The sequence below is a fragment of the Salmo trutta genome, chromosome 21, assembly GCF_901001165.1.
Source record: "Salmo trutta chromosome 21, fSalTru1.1, whole genome shotgun sequence".
Taxonomy (NCBI): Eukaryota; Metazoa; Chordata; class Actinopteri; order Salmoniformes; family Salmonidae; genus Salmo; species Salmo trutta.
In genome coordinates, this window is record NC_042977.1 from 49,739,448 (window position 1) to 49,766,337 (window position 26,890).

General features: G+C 41.6%; 2 protein-coding genes across 4 annotated transcripts in view; one reads left to right on the top strand and one right to left on the bottom strand.

Moving 5' to 3' along the window:
- LOC115157619 (protein FAM111A-like) overlaps nt 1-26,890 on the bottom strand; it is a 201,385-nt gene that overhangs the window by 51,227 nt on the left and 123,268 nt on the right. The window lies entirely within an intron of this gene.
- Nucleotides 541-15,799, top strand: LOC115157622 (protein FAM111A-like). Of its 2 annotated transcripts, none has more exons than XM_029706031.1 (6): nt 541-615; nt 808-975; nt 5,970-6,100; nt 6,193-6,267; nt 13,350-13,421; nt 13,721-15,799. In XM_029706031.1, exons 3-6 carry the CDS (start codon nt 6,053-6,055, stop codon nt 15,677-15,679), a joined length of 2,154 nt encoding a protein of 717 aa, XP_029561891.1. In that variant the 5' UTR covers nt 541-615; nt 808-975; nt 5,970-6,052; the 3' UTR covers nt 15,680-15,799. The 2 variants fall into 2 exon arrangements, with proteins under 2 accessions (XP_029561891.1, XP_029561892.1); XM_029706032.1 differs by having other exon boundaries at nt 900-975.

Consider the following 26,890-nt stretch of genomic DNA (forward strand, 5'->3'; position numbering starts at 1 on the left):
CAGTTTTAAAGCTAATCTCCTTCAATTCTACACTTTGTCATGGAACTGAAATAAAATGTTGCAGTTTTAAAGCAATTTCTATAATTCTATGCATTTTGACATGGCTAATGCCGTATTCTAATACTCCAAACATTATTATAATGTCAACGGGTGCCTGATTGCTTTTATTTCGTTGATTGTAACTTCTAAAAGGTTCTAGGCTACTATTAAATGTAGTATGGTGGTGTTGATATCATGTAGTCATAGTAACCAGGAGTGGTATGGTGTTGATATCATGTAGTCATAGTAACCAGGAGTGGTACGGTGTTAATATCGTGTAGTCATAGTAACCAGGAGAGGTATGGTGTTGATATCATGTAGTCATAGTAACCAGGAGTGGTATGGTGTTGATATCATGTAGTCATAGTAACCAGGAGAGGTATGGTGTTGATATCGTGTAGTCATAGTAACCAGGAGTGGTATGGTGTTGATATCTTGTAGTCATAGTAACGAATGGTGTTGAGCCGGTTTTATGTAATGTTATTCTGCCCAGGTCATTCAACACAGCGTTAGATAATAGTTTATGCTGCTCACAGTTCTCGTGGACTGTCCTGTCGTTTTGGAGGAACTATCCGGGTAAGTATCCCGCTGTTATGATCTCTGAGTGAAACATTGTGAAATATGTTTGTTTTTAGGTTCAAGACTGTCATGACATTTGTAAACCATAAATATCAATAAAGAAAGATATGTTCATACATGAATACATTGTTCTAGTATACAGAGTTACTATAAAGAAGGCAGTCCTTGATCGACCACCTTTCATCACAGGTGATCTGTGCCAATAAAGGCACACCCTCTTCCTTATCGAGCCATTTTCTAGGTCTAGGATAGTCGGCTGATATCCTATGTTCTTCTCACAGTGACAGTGTACCTGATCGAAAGTATCCTATTTCTAAACTTTGGTATCCCAACACATATGATACAATTTTTTATGAGGTAAGAAATGTATTCATGTTGATTCATGTAAACCATAGATTAACCAAATGTATTAATGTTGATTCATGTAAACCATAGTTTAACCAAATGTATTAATGTTGATTCATGTAAACCATAGTTTAACCAAATGTATTAATGTTGATTCATGTAAACCATAGTTTAACCAAATGTTTTAATGTTGATTCATGTAAACCATAGTTTAACCAAATGTTCAAGAAAAATGTTCCCGGACTGTAGCCTTCCTTGTTTAAGGGCGTTTTCACACATAATTTTGATATGTAGTTTGAATCAGAGTTCGATTATTTGTTACATTGTATATTTTTTATTTGGTCCAGTTCGGTTGACATTAGGCAATGTGAAACCAACTCAATTTCCTTAACAAAACCAAATGTCCATGAAAATAATTTGTTTATTGGACAAACATGCTCGTGTTATATCCGTTTATGATTATCATGCAGCATCACTTGTGTGTCCGAATCTTCATATTACTCTCGTTTTGGTCTTCCAACAACATGCGGGAGGAAACAGCGCAATAGCCGCTCTAAATGCGACGTGGAAAAGGCTATATTCAGTAGCCTAGAGTATATCCCAGATATAGGCCCCGTCTCCTCTAATCTGCATCGGATGCGCTCATCAATGCACTTCTGCTTACAGAATGTTTCAGAGCTCTCAAGTTAGGATGCTGGGTGCTTTTAATCAAATGCTCGCAGTCTAACAACCAATAATAATGAGAGACTCTGGTTATTTTCCTGTGTTTGGTCCAGACTGCGTTCTCATCTGCAGCAAACTGCACCACGGTACGAATTGAATCAGACTGAGACCCCCCTTTTTGTGCGAACCACGGTGGGTTGTTTAGTGCGCTCCTAAGTGCGGATAGTGTTCACACCAGTCCAAATGAACCGAACAGTCCGAACTAAAGGGGTAAACGCACCAGAGTTCGACTCTTTGTTACATTATAGTGTTCACACCAGTCCAAATGAACCGAACAGTCCGAACTAAAAGGGTAAACGCACCAGAGTTCAGAAAAACCGCACCAAACCAATTCGGTGTGAAAGCCTCTAAGAGTCAAGAAGGAAAGAAGTTTAATGAATCATCACATTTTGTTTAATGTAGAATAATGTCACCAGTGCTTTTGATCAATTTTTTTTATTTTTAATGACAAGCATTAGGGCAAAGTGAAGATTAAAAACAATACATTGCGTGGAGAGGGCTTCAAAAACTCAAATTAGGAACTCATTTCATAACTGACTAGGGGAGGGTTTAGGAGGAGTGGTGATACTTGACTAGGGGAGGGTTTAGGAGGAGTGGTGATACTTGACTAGGGGAGGGTTTAGGAGGAGTGGTGATACTTGACTAGGGGAGGGTTTAGGAGGAGTGGTGATACTTGACTAGGGGAGGGTTTAGGAGGAGTGGTGATACTTGACTAGGGGAGGGTTTAGGAGGAGGGGTGATACTTGACTAGGGGAGGGTTTAGGAGGAGGGGTGATACTTGACTAGGGGAGGATTTAGGAGGAGTGGTGATACTTGACTAGGGGAGGGTTTAGGAGGAGTGGTGATACTTGACTAGGGGAGTTGGATTTGTTTTTGGACAGAAGCTGTAGAGATCTGTAAGAAATGGCACTTCTGTAGTTAAATATCTTATTCAGCCATTTTGTTATTTTTAAACATTAAATGACCTGGCATGATGTGGTATTGGTCAATTATACAGTTTAAAGCCATTGTTTTTTGCCCAAAGTCGACCTTTAAGTACATCATTTTTTTGTTTTCTCTTCGCTTGGCCCTAATACTCTTCTGTAGTTGATTACCGTTCTCCTAGCAGCAGGATATTATGCTGGCGGCATGATTGTAGATTTATTTTCTTCAAAATAAGAGTCCCGCTGCAAAGACATGCGAAACTTTGGGAATATAAAACATTTTTGCACCTGTGCAGTACAACTGTTTTTCACAGCATTGCAACCAACTTTGGGGGGAAAAAATTATAGTTTGATGTATTTTATTTTTAATATTGTATTTTATACCAGCATTTCTTTTAAAAAAAATTACACAAATACTGGTATGTTGAAAGCTGTTGTGTAGGCCAGGGCACTCCACCCCTGTTACTGGAGAGCTCCCATCCTGTAGGTTTTCGCTCCAACCTTAATCTAACGTACCTGATTCTAATAATTAGCTGGTAGATAAGCTGAATCAGGTTAGTTACAACTGGGGATGGAGTGAACGTACAGGACGGTAGCGCTCCAGGAACAGGGTTGGAGAGCCCTGGTGTATATTTAAAGAAATACACTATAACAAATGTATGTTATTGGAATTACTTAATAGAATCTGCAAAACTTTAAAAAGGATCTCTATTTTGCTGGGCAACAGGTTTAATACAGAGTACTGATGACTCCTCACTCCACCCACTCCATTCACTGCAATACACAGTATAATGAGATACTTATTGGCTTTGTAGAGGAAAAAAACGTTACTTCCGGTCTTATAAACTAGGGTGGAAAATACAGGTCTCTACTAAATAAATACGGATAGTTTTGGAGAGGGATTGTGGTACATATCCAGCTACGCAGCTTTAAATGACATGGTACTATCCATGGATCTGAAATCAATACTTTATTTATACAATCTAATTTATTTACAAGTTAAATGTAATGAATATTAACCAGGCTATTAGGACACAGTATAATCACGCTTTTCCAAACAGCGATGGAGAAAATGATTTGCAAGTTGTAGGCCGATATGTGCTGCTTATCTATTAAAGTTAGCAATATACAGTAAAGGCATAGGACTATTACCGAGTTTTCAAAAAGTATTACGGAAACAAGATTATTTACAGGCAAGGCTATCAGCACACAGAATAATCCAGTTTCAGAACAACAAAGGAGAACGTTATTTACAAGCTTCAGTGTTGCTTTACTGTAAAGGATTATTACCTAGTTTTTTTAAACCAATAACGACAAGATTGAAATATAATACAGAGATGTGATGATTATCGAGGTCAGCAACGGTATTTTATGTGATTTTTAAAAAATGTAGTTATTTTCTATAACACGTGTGAAACGTACCGTAACGCTTCAGTGTGAAACGTACCGTAACGCTTCAGTGTGAAACGTACCGTAACGCTTCAGTAGGAAACGTACCGTAACGCTTCAGTGTGAAACGTACCGTAACGCTTCAGTGTGAAACGTACCGTGAAGCTTCAGTGTGAAACGTACCGTAATGCTTCAGTAGGAAACGTACCGTAACGCTTCAGTGGGAAACGTACCGTGACGCTTCAGTAGGAAACGTACCGTAACGCTTCAGTGGGAAACGTACCGTAACGCTTCAGTAGGAAACGTACCGTAACGCTTCAGTAGGAAACGTACCGTAACGCTTCAGTAGGAAACGTACCGTAACGCCTCAGTGGGAAACGTACCGTGACGCTTCAATTAAACGCTGAGTGTTAAATAGCTGCCTGTCTCTTTTAACCAAGTCAGGTCTTTCACACAACAATATAACGTGCCATACCTTGTGGAACAGATAACAGCTGGAATGCGGTTTTAACCAATCAGCATTCCGGATTAGACCCACCAGTTGTATAATTGCATGTAGGCCTACAGCAGCTCTGATTGGTTATGCCACAGCGGGGCTGTGCGGGCTGAGTCGTGAGCAGTAGAATCCTACTCTGAAGCGTTCTGCCTATAGCAGAATCTCTTTCACAGTTCATTTTGTTTCGGTTGTATTGAAAGTGACTAATGTTGTGTTGATTCGATCACAATTACCACAGTAAAGGTAAACAGTGACAGTGTTATCTAACAGGGAAAACTCTAGAAAGTTGAGTGAAATTTAATCTTGTGCTTCTTTCCTTGGGCTGATATTTCTTCTGTGCAGCAGACAAACACGCGCAGCTTAGAGGGAACATTGATTACTGAGTATTTTGTGTAGGTTGTTGACAAAAAAATTACAATTTAAATCCATTTCAATCCCACTTCGTAACACAATAAAAAATAATGTGAATAAATTCAAGGGATATGAATACTTTTTCAAAGCACTGGGTTTGGTTAGTTCCACATTTAATTTATCTCATGCTTTGTAAACAACAGGTGTAGACTAACAGGTAAATGCTTGGTAAACAACAGGTGTGGACTAACAGGTAAATGCTTGGTAAACAACAGGTGTGGACTAACAGGTAAATGCTTGGTAAACAACAGGTGTAGACTACCAGTGAAATGCTTGGTAAACAACAGGTGTGGACTAACAGGTAAATGCTTGGTAAACAACAGGTGTAGACTAACAGTGAAATGCTTGGTAAACAACAGGTGTGGACTACCAGTGAAATGCTTGGTAAACAACAGGTGTAGACTAACAGGTAAATGCTTGGTAAACAACAGGTGTAGACTAACAGGTAATTGCTTGGTAAACAACAGGTGTGGACTAACAGGTAAATGCTTGGTAAACAACAGGTGTAGACTAACAGTGAAATGCTTGGTAAACAACAGGTGTGGACTACCAGTGAAATGCTTGGTAAACAACAGGTGTAGACTAACAGGTAAATGCTTGGTAAACAACAGGTGTAGACTAACAGTGAAATGCTTGGTAAACAACAGGTGTAGACTAACAGGTAAATGCTTGGTAAACAACAGGTGTGGACTACCAGTGAAATGCTTGGTAAACAACAGGTCCTTTCCAACAATGCACAGAAGAATAATAACACAATAAATACATCCACAATGAGGTACGATAACTTGTCTATATACACAGGGTTCCTGTACTGAGTCGATGTGCAGGGGTACGAGGTAATTGAGGTAGATATGTGCATGTAGGTAGTGATAAAGTGACAAGACAACAGGATAGATAATAAACATTGTAGTTTTCATAATTGGTCTTAAAAATTTTTTAAATCTCATGAATAAATTATTGCCTTTTCTTGTTGGCACAATATCATTTTAATCAATGGCCATATTTATGTTATTATTCAGCTGATGATATTACAATGTGTTGAAATGCGGGCTTTTATTTTGAAGGTTTCCTCATTACCATATGATAGTGGCGTCATTGTTTGTGCTGCTGGCAGAATATCAATGTGCTGTTGAATGTGCATAAGACCATGGGGGATAGAGCGAAGAAACAACAGAAACTGGACCCATTTTTGAAGGTATTTTGAAAGAAGTTCTACCAAACCAACTTTCTACAACTTGAGTCACTGCCAGAACCTACAGAATGTGATGGTGTTTTTCTATATTACAGGAGATTACACGTCCAAGTAACGTTTCAAAAAACCAACAACAAACTCCTGACCAATCTCCAGCAGCTGTTGCCAAGGTGACACTCTGTCATATTACATTTAATCTTAGTTTTCTTTTATTAGTGTGACTTGCTTCAGCAGTTACACTTTCAAATATTGTACAACTTATTTCTGACTCTTCTTTGGAACGCTATTTTTCGTACACTGTGTCGTGGAAATTCTTACACAGGGACACTCAAAGTCAATCTTTAAATAAATAATTGTTTATTGTCAATGTGCTAGTACACATGTCAATCAGGAACTCTCCCCGGTCAGACCCAGCAGCTGTCTTATACACAGACAAGTTTATATTTGCCTGATTTAGCATAAATAATGAATCATTACCGTTTTGTTCTATTCATGTGACCGACCAATACTGGTTCATAACCTGTGATACCCCCACGAGGCTTCTGTCTAAGCTGAGACCTTGACACTGAGATATCTTTTGTTTGTTCTCCCCACAAAGATCTGGTCGTACTGCCAAAATACAGGTACTGACAAGTGAGGATTTGTACAGTCAGCCACTTGTATGAACACAGAAATTGGTTACTAGAACCTCACATGAATAGAAGACAGAAATTAGTTAAAAGAAAAGCACAAACAATAAACTCCCTGAGCACTGTTTATGCTAGATACCACTACTACTAATACAACTACCACTACTACTACCACCACTACTGCTACCACTACTACTACCACCACTACTAATACAACTACCACTACTACTACCACCACTACTACTAATACAACTACCACCACTACTACTAATGCAACTACCACTACTACTACCACCACTACTGCTACCACTACTACTACCACCACTACTAATACAACTACCACTACTACTACTACTACTACTACAACTACCACTAATAACACTACTACTACTGATACCACTACTACTAATACAACTACCACTACTACTACTAATACAACTACCACTACTACTACCACCACTACTACTACCACCACCACTACTGCTACCACTACTACTGCTACCACTACTACTACCACTACTACTGCTACCACTACTACTGCTACCACTACTACTACCACAACTACTACCACCACTACTACTATTAATACTACCACTACATTTACGTTTACATTTACGTCATTTAGCAGACGCTCTTATCCAGAGCGACTTACAGTAGTGAATGCATACATTTCATACAATTTCATAATTGTTTTTTTTTTTTCTGTGCTGGCCCCCCGTGGGAATCGAACCCACAACCCTGGTGTTGCAAACACCATGCTCTACCAACTGAGCTACAGGGAAGGCTGCTGCTGCTGCTGCTGCTGCTACTGCTACTGCTACTGCTACTACTACTACTACTACTACTACTACTACTACTACTACTACTACTACTACTACTACTACTACTACTACTACTATTACCACTACTACTACTACTACTACTATTACTACCACTACTACTATTACCACTACTATTACTACTACTACTACCACCACTACTACTATTACTAGCCTTCCCTGTAGCTCAGTTGGTAGAGCGTGGTGTTTGCAACACCAGGGTTGTGGGTTCGATTCCCACGGGGGGCCAGCACAGAAAAAAAAATGTATGAAATGTATGCATTCACTACTGTAAGTCGCTCTGGATAAGAGCATCTGCTAAAAGACTAAAATGTAAAAATGTAAATGTACTACTACTAATACTACTACCACTACTACTATTAATACTACTACCACTACTATTATTAATACTACTACCACTACTACTACCACCGCTACCATTACTACTACTATTACTACTACCACTACTATTACTACTACTACTATTAATACTACTACTATTACTACTACCACTACTATTACTACTACCTCTACTACTATTACTAATACCACTACTACCACTACTATTACTACTACCTCTACTACTATTACTAATACCACTACTACCACTACTATTACGTCTACTACTACTACTACTATCACCGCTACTATTAATACTACCACTACTATAACTACTACTACTACTACTACTACTACTACTACTACTACTATCACCGCTACTATTACTACTACTATTACTACTATTACTACTACTATTACTACTACTATTACTACTACCACCACTATTACTACTACCACTACTATAACTACTACTACTACTACTATCACTGCTACTATTACTACTACTACTACTACTACAATTACTACCACCACTACTATTACCACCACTACTATTACTACCACTACTACTACTATTACTACTACTATTACTACTACTACTACTACCACCACTACTATTACTACCACCACTACTATTACTACTACCACTACTATTACTACTACGACCACCACTACTATTACTACTACCACTACTACTATTACTACCACCACTACTATTACTAGCCCTACTATTACTACTACTACCACCACTACTACCACTACTATTACTACCACCACTACTATTACTCCTACCACCACTACTATTAGTACTACCACTACTACCACTACTATTACTACTACTACTACTATTACTACTACTATTACCGCTACTGCATTTACATTTAACATTTACATTTAAGTCATTTAGCAGACGCTCTTATCCAGAGCGACTTACAAATTGGTGAATTCACCTTATGATATCCAGTGGAACAACCACTTTACAATAGTGCATCTAAATCTTTTAGGGGGGGTTAGAAGGATTACTTTATCCTATCCCAGGTATTCCTTAAAGAGGTGGGGTTTCAGGTGTCTCCGGAAGGTGGTGATTGACTCCGCTGTCCTGGCGTCGTGAGGGAGCTTGTTCCACCATTGGGGTGCCAGAGCAGCGAACAGTTTTGACTGGGCTGAGTGGGAACTGTGCTTCCTCAGAGGTAGGGAGGCGAGCAGGCCAGAGGTGGATGAACGCAGTGCCCTTGTTTGGGTGTAGGGCCTGATCAGAGCCTGAAGGTACGGAGGTGCCGTTCCCCTCACAGCTCCGTAGGCAAGCACCATGGACTTGTAGCGGATGCGAGCTTCAACTGGAAGCCAGTGGAGAGAGCGGAGGAGCGGGGTGACGTGAGAGAACTTGGGAAGGTTGAACACCAGACGGGCTGCGGCGTTCTGGATGAGTTGTAGGGTTTTAATGGCAAAGGCAGGGAGCCCAGCCAACAGCGAGTTGCAGTAATCCAGACGGGAGATGACAAGTGCCTGGACTAAGACCTGCGCCGCTTCCTGTGTGAGGCAGGGTCGTACTCTGCGAATGTTGTAGAGCATGAACCTACAGGATCGGGTCACCGCCTTGATGTTAGTGGAGAACGACAGGGTGTTGTCCAGGGTCACGCCAAGGTTCTTAGCACTCTTGGAGGAGGACACAAGGGAGTTGTCAACCGTGATGGCGAGATCATGGAACGGGCAGTCCTTCTGGGGGAAGAACAGCTCCGTCTTGCCGAGGTTCAGCTTGAGGTGGTGATCCGTCATCCACACTGATATGTCTGCCAGACATGCAGAGATGCGATTCGCCACCTGGTTATCAGAAGGGGGAAAGGAGAAGATTAATTGTGTGTCGTCTGCATAGCAATCATAGGAGAGACCATGTGAGGATATGACAGAGCCAAGTGACTTGGTGTATAGTGAGAATAGGAGAGGGCCTAGAACAGAGCCCTGGGGGACACCAGTGGTGAGAGCACGTGGTGCGGAGACAGATTCTCGCCACGCCACCTGGTAGGAGCGACCTGTCAGGTAGGACGCAATCCAAGCGTGGGCCGCGCCGGAGATGCCCAGCTCGGAGAGGGTGGAGAGGAGGATCTGATGGTTCACAGTATCAAAGGCAGCAGATAGGTCTAGAAGGATGAGAGCAGAGGAGAGAGAGTTAGCTTTAGCAGTGCGGAGAGCCTCCGTGACACAGAGAAGAGTAGTCTCAGTTGAATGCCCAGTCTTGAAACCTGACTGATTAGGATCAAGAAGGTCATTCTGAGAGAGATAGCAGGAGAGCTGGCCAAGGACGGCACGTTCAAGAGTTGTGAGAAAAGAAAGAAGGGATACTGGTCTGTAGTTGTTGACATCGGAGGGATCGAGTGTAGGTTTTTTCAGAAGGGGTGCAACTCTCGCTCTCTTGAAGATGGAAGGGACGTAGCCAGCGGTCAAGGATGAGTTGATGAGCAAGGTGAGGTAGGGGAGAAAGTCTTTGGAAATGGTCTGGAGAAGAGAGGAGGGGATAGGGTCAAGTGGGCAGGTTGTTGGGCGGCCGGCCGTCACAAGACGCGAGATTTCATCTGGAGAGAGTGTGGAGAAAGAGGTCAAAGCACAGGGTAGGGCAGTGTGAGCAGGACCAGCGGTGTCGTTTGACTTAGCAAACGAGGATCGGATGTCATCGACCTTCTTTTCAAAATGGTTGACGAAGTCATCCGCAGAGAGGGAGGAGGGGGGGAGGGGGAGGAGGATTCAGGAGGGAGGAGAATGTAGCAAAGAGCTTCCTAGGGTTAGAGGCAGATGCTTGGAATTTAGAGTGGTAGAAAGTGGCTTTAGCAGCAGAGACAGAAGAGGAAAATGTAGAGAGGAGGGAGTGAAAGGATGCCAGGTCTGCAGGGAGGCGAGTTTTCCTCCATTTCCGCTCGGCTGCCCTGAGCCCTGTTCTGTGAGCTCGCAGTGAGTCGTCGAGCCACGGAGCAGGATGGGAGGACCGAGCCGGCCTGGAGGATAGGGGACAGAGAAAATCAAAGGATGCAGAAAGGGAGGAGAGGAGGGTTGAGGAGGCAGAATCAGGAGATAGGTTGGAGAAGGTTTGAGCAGAGGGAAGAGATGATAGGATGGAAGAGGAGAGAGTAGCGGGAGAGAGAGAGTGAAGGTTGGGACGGCGCAATACCATCCGAGTAGGGGCAGAGTGAGAAGTGTTGGATGAGAGCGAGAGGGAAAAGGATACAAGGTAGTGGTCGGAGACTTGGAGGGGAGTTGCAATGAGATTAGTGGAAGAACAGCATCTAGTAAAGATGAGGTCAAGCGTACTGCCTGCCTTGTGAGTAGGGGGGAAGGTGAGAGGGTGAGGTCAAAAGAGGAGAGGAGTGGAAAGGAGGAGGCAGAGAGGAATGAGTCAAAGGTAGACGTGGGGAGGTTAAAGTCACCCAGAACTGTGAGAGGTGAGCCATCCTCTGGAAAGGAACTTATCAAGGCGTCAAGCTCATTGATGAACTCTCCAAGGGAACCTGGAGGGCGATAAATGATAAGGATGTTAAGCTTGAAAGGGCTGGTAACTGTGACAGCATGGAATTCAAATGAGGAGATAGACAGATGGGTCAGGGGAGAAAGAGAGAATGTCCACTTGGGAGAGATGAGGATTCCAGTGCCACCACCCCGCTGGCTCGATGCTCTAGGGGTATGCGAGAACACGTGGGCAGACGAGGAGAGAGCAGTAGGAGTAGCAGTGCTATCTGTGGTAATCCATGTTTCCGTCAGCGCCAGGAAGTCTAGGGACTGGAGGGTAGCATAGGCTGAGATGAACTCAGCCTTGTTGGCCGCAGACCGGCAGTTCCAGAGGCTGCCGGAGACCTGGAACTCCACGTGGGTCGTGCGAGCTGGGACCACCAGGTTAGAGTGGCAGCGGCCACGCGGTGTGAAGCGTTTGTATGGCCTGTGCAGAGGGGAGAGAACAGGGATAGACAGACACATAGTTGACAAGCTACAGAAGAGGCTACGCTAATGCAAAGGAGATTGGAATGACAAGTGGACTACACTTCTCGAATGTTCAGAAAGTTAAGCTTACGTTGCGAAAATCTTATTGACTAAAATGACGAAAATGCTAGCTAACTAACACTAACACTACACTAATCAAGTTGTTCCGTTGTAATGTAATAGTTTCTACAGTGCTGCTAGTCGGTAGAGGTTGGCTATTATACAAAAGCAACTTTGTAGCTAGCTAACATAACACTAATCAAGACGTTCCTTTGTAATGTATTTAGTTTCTACAATGCTACTCGTCGGTAATAGTTGGCTAGGTATGGAACAATGGCGTCGCGGGGGACGGAAATAGCTGGCTAGCTAACCTCGATAATTACTAAACTACACAATTATCAAGCTATGACAAAGACAACTATGTAGCTAGCTAGCTAACACTGCACTAGTCAAATCGTTCCGTTGTAGTGTATTAGTATCTACAGCGCTGCTAGTCGGTAACGGTTGGCTAGCTAGCAAACCCACTAGCTAGCAGTGGGTTTGATGACTAGGTGTGTTGACTAAGTCTGGAGTCTGGACAAGGCGTCGCGTCGCGGCTGGCTAGCTAACCTCGATAATTACTCTAAACTACACAATAATCTTAGATACAAAGACAGCAAAGACAACTATGTAGCTAGCTAACTAACACAAACACTACACTAATCAAGTCGTTCCGTTGTAATGTAATCGTTTCTACAGTGCTGCTAGTCGGTAGAGGTTGGCTAGCTAGCAGTGTTGACTAGCTAGCAGCTAGCAGTGTTGACTACGTTAGGAGGACGAAAAAAATAGCTAGCCTCGATAATTACTCTAATTACTCTAAGCTACACAATTATCTTTGATAGCTAAGAAAAATTGCTCAGATCAAACCAACCAAACCGTTGTAATGTAAAGAAGTGTAATATTACCTGTGGAGCGAAGCGAAGTGCGACTGCTCGCTCCGGACCGGAAGTTCACCGGAAGTTCACAACTGCTACCACTATCACCACCACCACCACCACCACCACCACCACCACTACTATTACTATTACCACGACTACTATTACTACTATTACTACTATTACTACTACTACTACCACTACTACTACTATAACCACTACTACCACCACTACTATTACTACTACCACTACCACTACTACCACTAATACTACTATTACTACTACCACTACCACTACTACCACTACTACTACTACTACTACTAACACTACTACTACTACTACTACTACCACCACCATTCACCACTGCTACAGTCACTAAAGGCTGCTATCCCTCTAGTATTTATAATACAGTCACTACTATACTAGCCCCAATTTTTCAACACTAGCCTCTAACAATTTAAACTTCAGAAATGATTCCGCTAACATACAAATACTCCTGGACAGCTGAAGCAAGTCACACAATTTGTTTGGATGAAAAATGACCCTTTCTTGTAATTGTAGTTGATATGTTGTAACTCATGCATTACAGAGTTCTCATCAGAGTAACTCCTCGGGCAACCAGCCAGGAACATCTAGCCAATCTCAGGATTCTCATATCAAGGTTAGACATGCATTCATCTGCCTGTGTTTGCTTTAGTTGGTACAGTTTAGCTTTTCCAATGTATTTGTCTGTTCGTTGATAATAGTCAATTATGAGTATTCTTTTTAATATAGTCTTCTATTTTACAATTTGATGTAGCGGAGGTGAGGCAGAGTAACTCTGCCTGGGTCTTAAAATCGGTGTCACTCTCGGACCAAGGGGGAATTTCCTCTTGGCTTAGTGGTTGACGTTGGTTTCCTGAGAGGGAGACTGTGGTTCTAATCCCCTGAGCCTTAACACTTACATCTCTTCTGTCACAGAAAGAAGCACATGATGTAATCCATTCCTTTCGATACCGCTTCAATTTAAAAAAATACAGTGTTACATGCCATACTTATGGAACGGTCTTGGATGCACTGCGAACAAGCGAGATGTTCAAGAACACGACAAAGAAAAAACAGGGGATGGAAATTGTCATCCAAAGAGAAAAAGAGCCAAGGGCAGCTGTCAGTACACATTTCCCCTGCCATTTAATTGATAACAATGAGCTAGTGACAGTCAGCTTCATCAAAGTTCCAAACGGCAGTTCTTCAGATCCCCAGGGCCTTTCCAAACAGAGTAACCAAAAGAAAATGCACCCTGGAAAGTTGATGGCTTTCAATGTTGAAACTGAGGGTGAAAAAGGTATAGTAAACAATGTAATGAAAAACCCAGCGCTAAGGAAGAAAGTGAAGTATGTTTGTGTGTACGGATACAAAGGGGAAAAGGTGAAGCATGCCTTGAGGAGAGATGGGCGATTTGATAAAACCATCTTTAAAACACGCTGTGCTCTTTCTGAGCCAGAGACGGGTGTCGACATAGAGATGTCCCAGACAGTTGATGGTATTGATGGGAAACGTCATCAAGGTTGTAAAGGTGAAATGTTGGTTGTGAAGGTAAAACGTATCGGTCGTGTAGCTCAGCCACAGCCAGATAGTCTTGAGGATTGGGACAACACACCAACTGAAGAGCTGTCCTTCCCCCCTGGTGGAACATCGGAAGCAGCTCTCTGTCCTCAGAATCCTACCACACCAGACACAGTTAAAACACATCTGCAGTCAAAGGAGGCAGGAAAAGATTGTAGTTCTCTGGTAGTGAAGCAAAAACGGCAAGAGATTCCAAACTCTAAAGAGATCCTAAACATCCTACGTTCCCAATATGCAGGCTTGGTAGATCACATGAAAAAGAGAGAGAATTTGAAAAAGCCTTCAGACGTGCAACAATTCTTAAGAGTAGAGTTTGGAAAGAAAACACAGAGCTTCCAAGAGGTAAAGAAAGTGAAGAGTCTGATAGAGCTGAGTGCTTCTGTTTGTCAGGTGAGAATTGAAGGGAATGCAAAAGGAACTGGCTTCCTTCTGTTTGACAAGTTCATCCTTACAAACGCCCATGTTGTCCAGCAAATCTATGAGCCGATAACTAACACGCTGCAACAATCGGTAACAGTCACGTTTGACTTTGAAGACCTGGATGAGATACCGCAGCAGATACCAGTGAAAAGTGAGGTTGTAGCCTATGGAAAAGATGATTTGGGGAATCTTGACTTTGCTTTGCTAGAGGTTAGCTCAGGTCCTGACATCACCTTGCCTTCAAGCTTGCTTGACACCTTCAGATTTCCGTCTCCAGAGGGGGGAATCTGCATCATCGGCCACCCCGAGGGCGGGGTGAAAAAGACAGACCCCTGCTTTATCACTCAATATGGAGATCGGAAACAAGCTGTAGAAAAACATGTAACAGAAAATAAGGAATTCTTTCATGTCATAAACAACAGATATTTTGAGGAGAATTCGGACATCAACACACGTCTCCTGACGGACACAGAGAAGATTACCTACGACACCTGTTTCTTCCACGGTGCCTCTGGCTCTCCAGTCTTCAACGAGTACTGCCAGCTGATAGCTATGCATACAGCAGGCTACTCCTACCAGGGTAAAAGAGGGAAAACCCAGAGTATCATAGAGTATGCCATTCCCCTGTCAGGCATACTTGAGGAGATTATCATCCAAGCGGTGCATAGGAAAAGAGTTGATGTGCTACAGGGATTCCTGAGCCAGAGGAGTGAGAAATTAGACGTAGTGCTGGAAAGAGTCAAGACACAGTCTGATAAAGCCAGCCTGGTCAAGGCATTTCAGGAGAAGCTGCCGTTCAACAGTTACACTTCAGCTACAGATCAGGGAGAGCAGAGAACCTTCCATCAGTTCCTCTTTGATAAAGGCGACGCCATGGAGGTGGATGATGACTAGTGGTTTTGACTATGACAATTGAAAAAGTGCCCAGTTGTCATATTTAAGTAAAAGTATAGATGCCTTAATAGAAAGTTACTCAAGTGAAAATCAGACAGGAAAATACTGCTTGATTAAAAATCAAATCAAATTTATTTATATAGCCCTTCGTACATCAGCTGATATCTCAAAGTGCTGTACAGAAACCCAGCCTAAAACCCCAAACAGCAAGCAATGCATGTGAAAGAAGCACGGTGGCTAGGAAAAACTCCCTAGGAAAAACTCCCTAGAAAGGCCAAAAACCTAGGAAGAAACCTAGAGAGGATCCAGGCTATGAGGGGTTGGCCAGTCCTCTTCTGGCTGTGCCGTGTGGATATTATAACAGAACATGGTCAAGATGTTAAAATGTTCATAAATGACCAGCATGGTCAAATAATAATAATCATAGTAGTTGTCGAGGGTGCAACAAACACGTCCGGTGAACAGGTCAGGGTTCCATAGCCGCAGGCAGAACAGTTGAAACTGGAGCAGCAGCACGACCAGGTGGACTGGGGACAGCAAGGAGTCATCATGCCAGGTTGTCCTGAGGCATGGTCCTAGGGCTCAGGTCCTCCGAGAGAAAGAGAGAATTAGAGAGAGCATATTTAAATTCACACAGGACACCGGATAAGACAAGAGAAATACTCCAGATGTAACAGACTGACCCTAGCCCCCGACACATAAACTACTGCAGCATAAATACTGCAGGCTGAGACAGGAGGGATCAGAAGACACTGTCAAGGAAAATGTATGGAGTAAAAAGTACATCATTTTCTTTAGGAAAATAGTAGTGAAGTAAAAGTAATCAAAAATATAAAGTAAGGTACATATACCCCATAAAATGACTTATGTAGTACTTTAAAGTATTTTTACTAAAGTACTTTACACCACTAATGATAACGAGTAATGAAAGTAGTGATGCGTATACTATTCTTAAAATCCAAATTTTTTATCTAATCTGTATTATTTGTATGTTTTCATATATTAATTAGTATATATTTCATTATTACATTCCTCAATACAGACCTGTTCTTAGGCAGATCATGATTACGTTTGATGCTTTCTTCATGTAACCTACTATTATTGAATCAAATGAACCTGAGATCTTTCCATGGAAATTGTAGTTTAACAAACACTAGTCTTACATGCTTGTGTTGTTTTCTGCCAGGAAGACATGTACTGTAACCATTGCTTGTTTTAATCTACAAAATAAAAGCACAAGATAACGTAGCAGTGCAGACGTGGTGTGTCGTCCTCTCGTCTTTTTTGTATATATTTCAATGTATTTTCCATCTCTATTCCATTTTTAAATTAAATATACCTTCCGGTAACCCGTCTCACTCAATGTGACACGGATTGTCGTGGAAAATTGTCTTAAGAATAACACTTCTTACAAGAACTTGTAAATTCACTTAGAATTTATAGACTTTAATACAGAGTAAAAAAGCCGAGCCGGTCCGCGGACAACAACTCCCTTTTTTCGGCTCCGGCTCTGCTTTTATGCATATACAATACATAGGTCCATCCTCTATGTAAATGAAGTAAAACCCCCTATGCGTTCTGCCCCTTTTTCTTTCCATCCAATGGATAACGCCCATATCTGCTTTTAGCTCTAACATATTGATGGCTATACTCTCCTCATATGGAAATGAAAATAATGCCTGCATTGCATGCTTACGCTTGGCATATATTTAGTCACGGCCATACATTCAGCTTGCCTGGCCTTTGCGTGGTTCCTGCTTGGGGAAGCATAGCCATCTGTTATTTCCACTCAGGGCCTGCTGCCAGTCTCCTCTTTCGCTAGCTAATTTATTTCTATTTTTCTTCCCTCAGCACGTCTACCTTTCTCCCACATAATCCCTCCTCTGGGACTAATTAGTCCCACATCAAACATAATTAAACTAGAGACAATAAGGATGGAAGCAAAATAATAGATACATAGAATAGTAAATCTGTTGAACGAAATGTAAAAAGATAGAACATAATCATATACTGGACCAAACATCTCCAATCCGATAACATAGATAGGAGTAAAAGATCCAGTCAAACTTAAAATAGTAAACAAGGATACATATAACAAATCAGTATACTATGAAGAAGTATGAGCATGTAATACATAGCCTTGAGCTGTAGAAACATTCATATCTACTTTTTACCATAGTAAACCTATCATTATGAGGACCATTTCATTCAGTTCTTAAGTCATATGTTGCACATTCATGTTCTCCCAACATAGTTTGGTGTAATTCACTTCTACCGTTAGTGCTACCTAATGCCAATCTGCATTCTATGTTACACAAAGGTATGTAGTATTGACTCTGAATACAATGAACACTTTCCATTTAACACATTCTTCAACAGATGTAAGTTCAGGTATTATTAAAATATCAGACAAATGTGAATTGCTAGACAAAATGCAATTGTCCATCCTATGTTTAGTTGCTTCTTACTGAGCTCACCTATACAAGCCATTTGTTATTGCTTTTCTAAATTTTTGATCAATGTTTGATTCTTGGGTAGTTTCTTCATTGTAGCTACCCCAGTTGGTGGGGATTTTCTGCATCAACCCACTTTCTTATGGTTTTTCTATTGTCTTAGTTGGTGTACTAGTCTCTAGTGGGAGGTAATTTTACAATTTCTTCTAGGTTTGTTGCTGTTGCTGTCAAGACCATTCTACCATTCTTCATCTGTCCTGGTTCACTGTCTGTTAAAAAGACCATGTGAGGACAGAGAAGTTGATAAGAAAGTCTCCTTTCCATTCTCCTGTCGTTGTTTCTCCGTCCCCTTGAACAACACCTCTATCAGGGGTATCTGCCAGAGTAGGTATGTCATCAGGAGCAACAGGCATGTCACTCCTCCCCATCCCTGGACTCTCTGGATATTCAGGAGAGAGTGTCTGTTGGCTGTTGAAAGTTGCTCCTCGATCCACCTCCTCTTCGTCTCCTGCCTGTCTCCTGCCTGGCTCCTGCCTGGCTCCTGCCTGTCTCCTGCCTGGCTCCTGCCTGGCTCCTGCCTGGCTCCTGCCTGGCTCCTGCCTGGCTCCTGCCTGGCTCCTGCCTGGCGGTGGTTGTCCCCTCCTTCCCGACGGGACTTTGGTTCAGTGGTTTAGATGGTACCACGTGTTGCTTCCTTTCACCTGGACAGCAGTTAACATTGTTCAAGCCACCTTGTAGGGACCCTCCCTCCTTGGCTCATTCCTTTCTTCTGGAACACTCGGACCTGGTCTCTTGGATCACCAGACGTGGAACCTCTGGTCCTGGTTCAGGTTTCTGCCTTCTTTCTGTGAGGCATTCAAACTTAGAGACTTATGGCCTCTGTTTTATGATCACACCATACATCCACTTATTCCCATCACTCATCATACACCAACTAACATTCCAGCTGAAGCTGGCGACCCCTCTCCTTCTGGTTCCTAAGCATAAGACTTGGAAAGTGAAAAACAAAAACACAACAGTATTGACAATGTGATATGTCATGCATAAATATATTCATGGAAACCGAAATCTGAGACCATGACAATTCCCACTCTCTCTTCACCTGACTCTATGCCTCCAGGATACTTTTCTGCTGGAATCCACAAAAATAAAAGCACTAAAAAGCTTCCTCATGCTTTCACCCAGTCTTCCCCTTTCGGCTCCAGGTTCTGAGAGGTGTTCCCAAATCATGTCATTTTCACTTTGTTTCCCATCTGCTCCATTTCAACTGATAGGCATATCCCTAATAAACATTATATCTTCTTGAAGTAATTCAATACTGTATATGCTTTCACATTAATGCCTTCAACATGTTGTTTAGAGCACAATTACCCTAACATCTGTCCTTTTTCATATGATGCATTAACCAATAAAATAAGTAGCTCCCAAACCCAACAACTGTATGTCTACAGTGGAATCTAGTCTCTCTCTCTCCGCGTCCTCTGTCATGGTGCTTTCAAGCTCACCCATTATTCAGCTGGACCTTACTTCTTGTGAGAATTATGCGCCCACCAAAGAGAGACATGATGATCTTTACCACTGCAGGTGCTGTAAGAAGTATACCCCCAGCCTGGTGTATCTTGATGTACACTCAATCTCTAGAAGTCAGCCCATGCCCTTGGTTATTTCTGGCTTCTTATGTGCTGCTTTTCTCCTGAGGACATACACACTAACACATGGGTTATTTCCTGACAACAGACTTTCTTCTCATGTCAAGATCACTACTTTGTAATATTTAAATAACAGCCCTATTTAAACATTGTCTCAAATACCTGGCCTCCTACCACAGATATACTTATACACAATGATAGCCAAATTATGGTCCCTACAGCAACTGCTGTTGGAATAACATGTAATCAGTCTAGTGTCTTCCAGTTGGAAGACTATCCAACCTCTTAAAACTCCAAGTCATAACTCTCTTAAACTTTTACCATAGTGTTAAATGTCACCACTATCACTTTTACTCTTACCATAATCTAGGTATGTGTAATGTTCAATTTACTCAGAATTCTCCCTATGTTGTGCATCCCTATATTTTACACAGCCAGCTGTCCTTTCTCTTCTGTGAGTTCTCTCTTCTATTAATATACATAGTCTCTAGAAATAACACCCCTCTACTACCATAACCTTCATTTATGAGCCCCCTCAGATCCCCAATGCAGTCATAGTTCTTCTAACCCATAACACATCATTTACTACTAATTTCCTTCCACAGTTTGATACATACTTAAACATTCTCAAATCAATTTTTGTCAATTTATATCATTCCCTCCTCAGGAACAATAAACACACTTATGTTCCTTAAAACAAAAATAAATTAACCAGACAAGAAAAGAGCAAAATAAATTACAATAACTGCATATTTGTAATAAGTGACCACTACTCATAATGTAACTAAACCACTACTCATAATGTTGGTCTCCTCCTTCATCCTTGTGTGTATCGCAAAACAGACTATAAACTTTTTATGCAATCAATTATATCAATACAGTTTAACATTAAATTTCTAATGACATAATAAAACAAAAGAAACAAAAACCTTTAATATTCTGTAAGTTCTGTCAACCTCCCTGTCTCAGGATTTAGTTTCCAGAGCTTCCCTAGGCCTAGTAAATTTAAACAGTTCTATGTCCAAATCATAACTAAAACGTTTTATAAATTGTCCAACCCAAATCAGAATTCAGTCCTTAGTGCTTCATTTCCTTAAAAATGTACGTTTATACTAAACTTGTAATACCAGTACTATCTATTCATATTACAGACCCATTTGCCTCTGTTTTTCTGTCCTGAGAGGCCTGGTAATGAAAGGTCAGTAACCTATTCCCCTTTTAGTCTTCCTCCTCCAGCACATATCATTCCAGCATGTCTATTTCAGATACAGTTCACAGGTCATCAGACGCAGTTGTCCCTCACTCTTCCGCTGGTTAGGGAGAGTTAGAGCTTCACACACACTTGTGGTAAAAATATCTCTCCCATGCATTCTGACGTCACCTTCCATGATAACTCCCTTATTCTACTGGTGATCTCTCAGACGAGTTACAGATAATTTAACAACGTAACCTCCCGCAAACTTCAATATCCCAATGTTGCAAATTTTGTATTGAAACAAAAACACACAATGAAATCATCTTTACTTATATCATAATCCATTTGGAGTGACTGTCATCCCTTGTTAACAGATATTTCCTTTCTATATGCAGACTGAACAAAGCACATGTGTATATTTACCCAAAGACAATAACCCCATGGAACTGATCATTTTCCCTCTGAACACATGATTCAACAACAACATGTTAAATCAAAAAATACAATTATTTGAGTAACTAGTTAATTTAAGATTACAACTCTTCATCATTTTTATATGGAAATAATAGAATTTCAAAGTAATTGTACATTCTGAATAGAGACTGGTGTTTCTTAGTCATTTTATATTTAAATCCCACCTGTTCCAATAATTTCTAGTGAAGTTGATCAGTCTTCACGGGAAATTCTTAGCATTCAGGGCATTTGACACCATTAATTGTTTCCTCTCCCTTCTCTGTCCCTGTCCTTCAGAACCCATTTGGATACATTTCAAAACATTTCCATCTTCCTGTTTACCCAGTTTAAAACTGAATTGAAAAAGGTCCATCCAAATTAAATCCCAGAGGCCCTTTCCAGTAATCTTATCATTTTAACCTGTGTCATTAGTTCAGTATAATACAAAACCATTGGTTAACCACTGTAGAACCTTCAAGAAGTTGATGTTGTCTTATCATCTTGTTAGTCAATACGTCACATGGTTCTCAAACCCCCAAATATGTTGTAATGAACAGAGTTGAACCAAACTTTCTGAATCATTACTTCCTACTATTATTCCCACGTGGCAGTCAAGCACCCAAGCTAACGTTTAACTGTGCTGCTTGCAATAATTGTAATTATGTTTCTTCCCTGACGTTTACTGACACCGGCAATATTCAATCAGACTTCAAGCATTTGTAAACTAATCCGTTATTCTGCACTCTGGTATATCCATACTAGTGCTTTTGGCATCCCACCAAAATAGCCTGAACAACATTTCCAAGCATCCCATTTTACACTATCTCTTCTCAAAATAAATCCACTAACGCATATTCTAGTCTCCTCTTTCGCTAGCTAATGTATTTCTATTTTTCTTCCCTCAGCACGTCTACCTTTCTCCCACAGGATCCGCTATTTTTCAGACCTTATAGCCAGAACCTCCATCAGGAGCTAGCCATCAGCAGCTAACCAGCTAATTAGCTACTAGCTATTTAGTCATTGTTAGCCTCTGCTAGCGGCCTTTACCTTCTGCACAGACACCAGATGTTTTTTTAGCCTGGATAATACTTGCCAGCATCGGACTGTTTTCTCCACTACAACGCCGGATTCCTGCCGTAAACCCTGGACCATTACTCCTGATCATCACAGCTAGCTATCTGCCACCTAATGACCCAGCCCTGAAGCTAGCCCTGAGCCAGGCCCACCTCCCGGGCCTGGCTCACCTCCCGGGCACCCTCATAGATATTATCCTGACCAACCTGCCCTCCAAATACACCTCTGCTGTTTTCAATCAGGATCTCAGCGATAACTGCCTCATTGCCTGCATCCGCTATGGGTCCGCGGACAAACGACCACCCCTCATCACTGTCAAACGCTCCCTAAAACACTTCTGCGAGCAGGCCTTTCTAATCAACCTGGCCCGGGTATCCTGGAAGGATATTGACCTCATCTCGTCAGTCGAGGATGCCTGGTCATTCTTTAAAGGTAATTTCCTCATCTTAAATAAGCATGCCCCTTTCAGAAAATGTAGAACTAAGAACAGATATATCCCTTGGTTCACTCCAGACCTGACTGCCCTCGACCAGCACAAAAACATCCTGTGGTGGACTGCACTAACATCGAATAGTCTCCGCGATATGCAACTTTTCAGGGAAGTCAGGAACCAATACACGCAGTCAGTCAGGAAAGCAAAGACTAGCTTTTTCAAACAGAAATTTGCATCCTGCAGCTCTAACTCCAAAATGTTTTGGGACACTGTAAAGTCCATGGTGCAGTGCAGTGGGCACCTCCTCTCAGCTGCCCACTGCACTGAGGCTAGGTACGTAACACTGTCACGATAAATCCACGATAATCAAGAATTTCAATACCCATTTCTCTACGGCTGGCCAAGCATTCCTCCTGGCTACCCCAACCCCGGCCAACAGCCCCGCACCCCCCGCAGCTACTTGCCCAACCCTCCCCAACTTCTCCTTCACCAAAATCCAGATAGCAGATGTTCTGAAAGCTGCAAAACCTGGACCCGTACAAATCAGCTGGGCTAGACAATCTGGACCCTCTCTTTCTAAAATTATCCGCCGCCATTGTTGCAACCCCTATTACCAGTTTGTTCAACCTCTCTTTTGTATCGTCTGAGATCCCTAAAGATTGGAAAACTGCCGCGGTCATCCCCCTCTTCAAAGGAGACACTCTAGACCCAAACTGTTACAGACCTATATCCATCCTGCCCTGTCATTTCTGAAGTCTTCGAAAACCAAGTTAATAAACAGATCACTGACCATTTCGAATCCCACCGTATCTTCTCCGCTGTGCAATCCGGATTCCGAGCTGGTCACGGTGCACCTCAGCCATGCTCAAGGTACTAAACGATATTATAACCGCCATCGATAAAAGACAGTACTGTGCAGCCGTCTTCAATGTTATGGCTGGTCAGAACAGTAGTTTATTCAGCCTGGAAGGGTAATGTTATGGCTGGTCAGAACAGTAGTTTATTCAGCCTGGAGGGCTAATGTTACGGCTGGTCAGAACAGTAGTTTATTCAGCCTGGAGGGGTAATGTTATGGCTGGTCAGAACAGTAGTTTATTCAGCCTGGAGGGGTAATGTTAGCTATGATGACTTCTGGTTGATAAAACGTGTAATCAGGGTGGTTCAGGGAACCAGGAGTAACCCAGCCTGAGATCTGAAAACTAGCATTAGCTAAAGACTATTGTGTCCAATAGAATTGATGGGTAAATAATGTATTGAGTCATTTTGGAGTCACTTTTATTGTAAATTATAAAATAATGTTACATTGGCTCCAAAATGACAATAGATTATTTACCATAAAATTCTATTGAACATCATCTGATAAACAATCAAATCACACTGCAAATGCATCCAAAAAGTTTTTTATACTGATAACAAGTTCAAACAGGTGCCATTAATACAGGTAACGAGTGGAGGACAGAGGAGCCTCTTAAAGAAGAAGTTAAAGGTCTGTGAGAGCCAGAAATCTTGCTTGTTTTTAGGTGACCAAATACTTATTTTCCACCGTAATTTGCAAATAAATTCATTTAAAATCCTACAATGTGATTTTCTGGAATTTTTTTTCTCATTTTGTCTGTCATAGTTGACGTGTACCTATGATGAAAATTACAGGCCTCTCTCATCTTTTTAAGTGGGAGAACTTGCACAATTGGTGGCTGACTAAATACTTTTTTGTCCCACAGTATGTCCTAACCGACTTGCCAAAACTATTGTTTGTTAAATTTGTGGAGTAGTTGAAAAACGATTTTTAATGACTGCAACCTAAGTGTATGTAAACTTCTGACTTCAACTGTAGTTATGACATTTTCAAATGGGGGACCTACTGTAGATACATCAAGTGCATTCATTTCTACACGCTAAAACAGATATGTATGAAAATAACCTCATATAAATGGTAACATTCTGTATTGTCGCCTCATATAAAACATTTGATCTCAAATCCAAATTAAAAGTTTTAGCTTCACTGTCCAATTATGGTGGTGGTGGGGAAATTATTCCCAAGATGTTAAAATAAAACAACTAGGCCATGAAGTGTCACACTCTGATCTGTTTCACCTGTCCTTGTGCTTGTCTCCACCCCCTCCAGGTGTCACCCATCTTCCCCATTATCCCCTGGGTACTTATACCTGTGTTCTCTGTTTGTCTGTTGCCAGTTCGTCTTGTTTGTCAGGTCAACCAGCGTTTTGTCTCAGCTCCTACTTTTCCCCAGTCTCTCTTTTTCTCGCCCTCCTGGTTTTGACCCTTTCCTGCCTGACCACTCTGCCTGCCTGCCTGACCACTCTGCCTACCGTCCTGTAACTTTGCTCCACTACTGTGGTTATCGACCCCTGCCTGCCTTGACCTGTCGTTTGCCATCCCCTGTTGCTGTAATAAACATTGTTACTTCAACACAGTCTGCATTTGGGTCTTACCTGAAACGTGATAAGTAGTGTCAGTAGATAAGGAACTGATTCCTATAAAGCTTAGTGGTGTATAATATATCTGGACATCGTAAAGTCATAACACACAATTCTATTACTTATTGACATTCAATACTAACTCCCAATACTGACAATGTTCAGATAGTTCATCGACTTTATTTAAAAAAAGAAATAAGAAAGCACGTTCTGTATGTTGTTTTCCTAAACTCCAGCTGTTAATAACCTAACCTCTAGCTGTAAATAACCTAACCTCTAGCTGTAAATAACCTAACCTCTAGCTGTAAATAACCTAACCTCTAGCTGTAAATAACCTAACCCTCTCGCTGTAAATAACCTAACCTCCAGCTGTAAATAGCCTAACCTCTAGCTGTTAATAACCTAACCTCTAGCTGTAAATAACCTAAATTCTTTAGTCTGAATGCCAAGCGTCACGTCTGGAGGAAACCTGGCACCATCCCTACGATGATGCATGGCGGTGGCAGCATCATGCTGTGGGGATGTTTTTCAGCGGCAGGGACTGTGAGACTAGTCAGGTTTGAGGGAAAGGTGAATGGACCAAAGTAGAGAGAAATCCTTGATGAAAACCTGCTCCAGAGTGCTCAGACTGGGGCGAAGGTTCACCTTCCAACAGGACAACGACCCTAAGCACACAGCGAAGACAGCGCAGGAGTGGCTTTGGGACAAGTCTCTAAATGTCTGAGTTTCCCAGCCAGATCCCGGTCTTGAACCCAATCTAACATCTCTGGAGAGACCTGAAAATAGCTGTGCAGCGACGCTCCCCATCCAACCTGACAGAGCTTGAGAGGATCTGCAGAGAAGAATGGGAGAAACTCCCCAAATACAGGTGTGCCAAGCTTGTAGCATCATACCCAAGAAGACTTGAGGCTGTAATCGCTGCCTAAGGTGCTTCATCAAAGTACTGAGTAAAGGGTCTGAATACTTATGCAAATTTGAGAATGTTTCTTTTTTTTTGTGCAAAAATTTCCCAAAAATTGTTTTTGCATTGTCATTATGGGTTATTGTGTGTAGATTGATTTGGGGGGGGGGACAATTCAATCCATTTTAGAATAAGGCTATAAAGTAACAAATTGTGGAAAAAGTCAAGACGTTGTATTGATTAATGTGACGACTGCTGCTCATCGAATGATTAACAGTTTATAATTATGTGAATAAATGAATCCGGTAATTATTAACTCATTAACCTGGGGCACCATGGGAAAGTTTGGTTTTACTGAGTTTCTATTTCCCAAATTAACTCAAAGAAGAATATCAGAATATCGATTTTACAACAGTCGCTAATTAATTCAATTTCCTCTACAGTCTCATTCTGAATGTCGCATAATCCGGGAATCTGCATAAACCCGAGTCCCACCTGTAGTGTCTTAGCTCTTATTACTTATTTATATAATAAAGAAATACTCTGAATACAAGAAACTGAACTGGAGCTTCACATTTACTAAAATGAGTTAGTACCAGAATAACATAGAACAACACT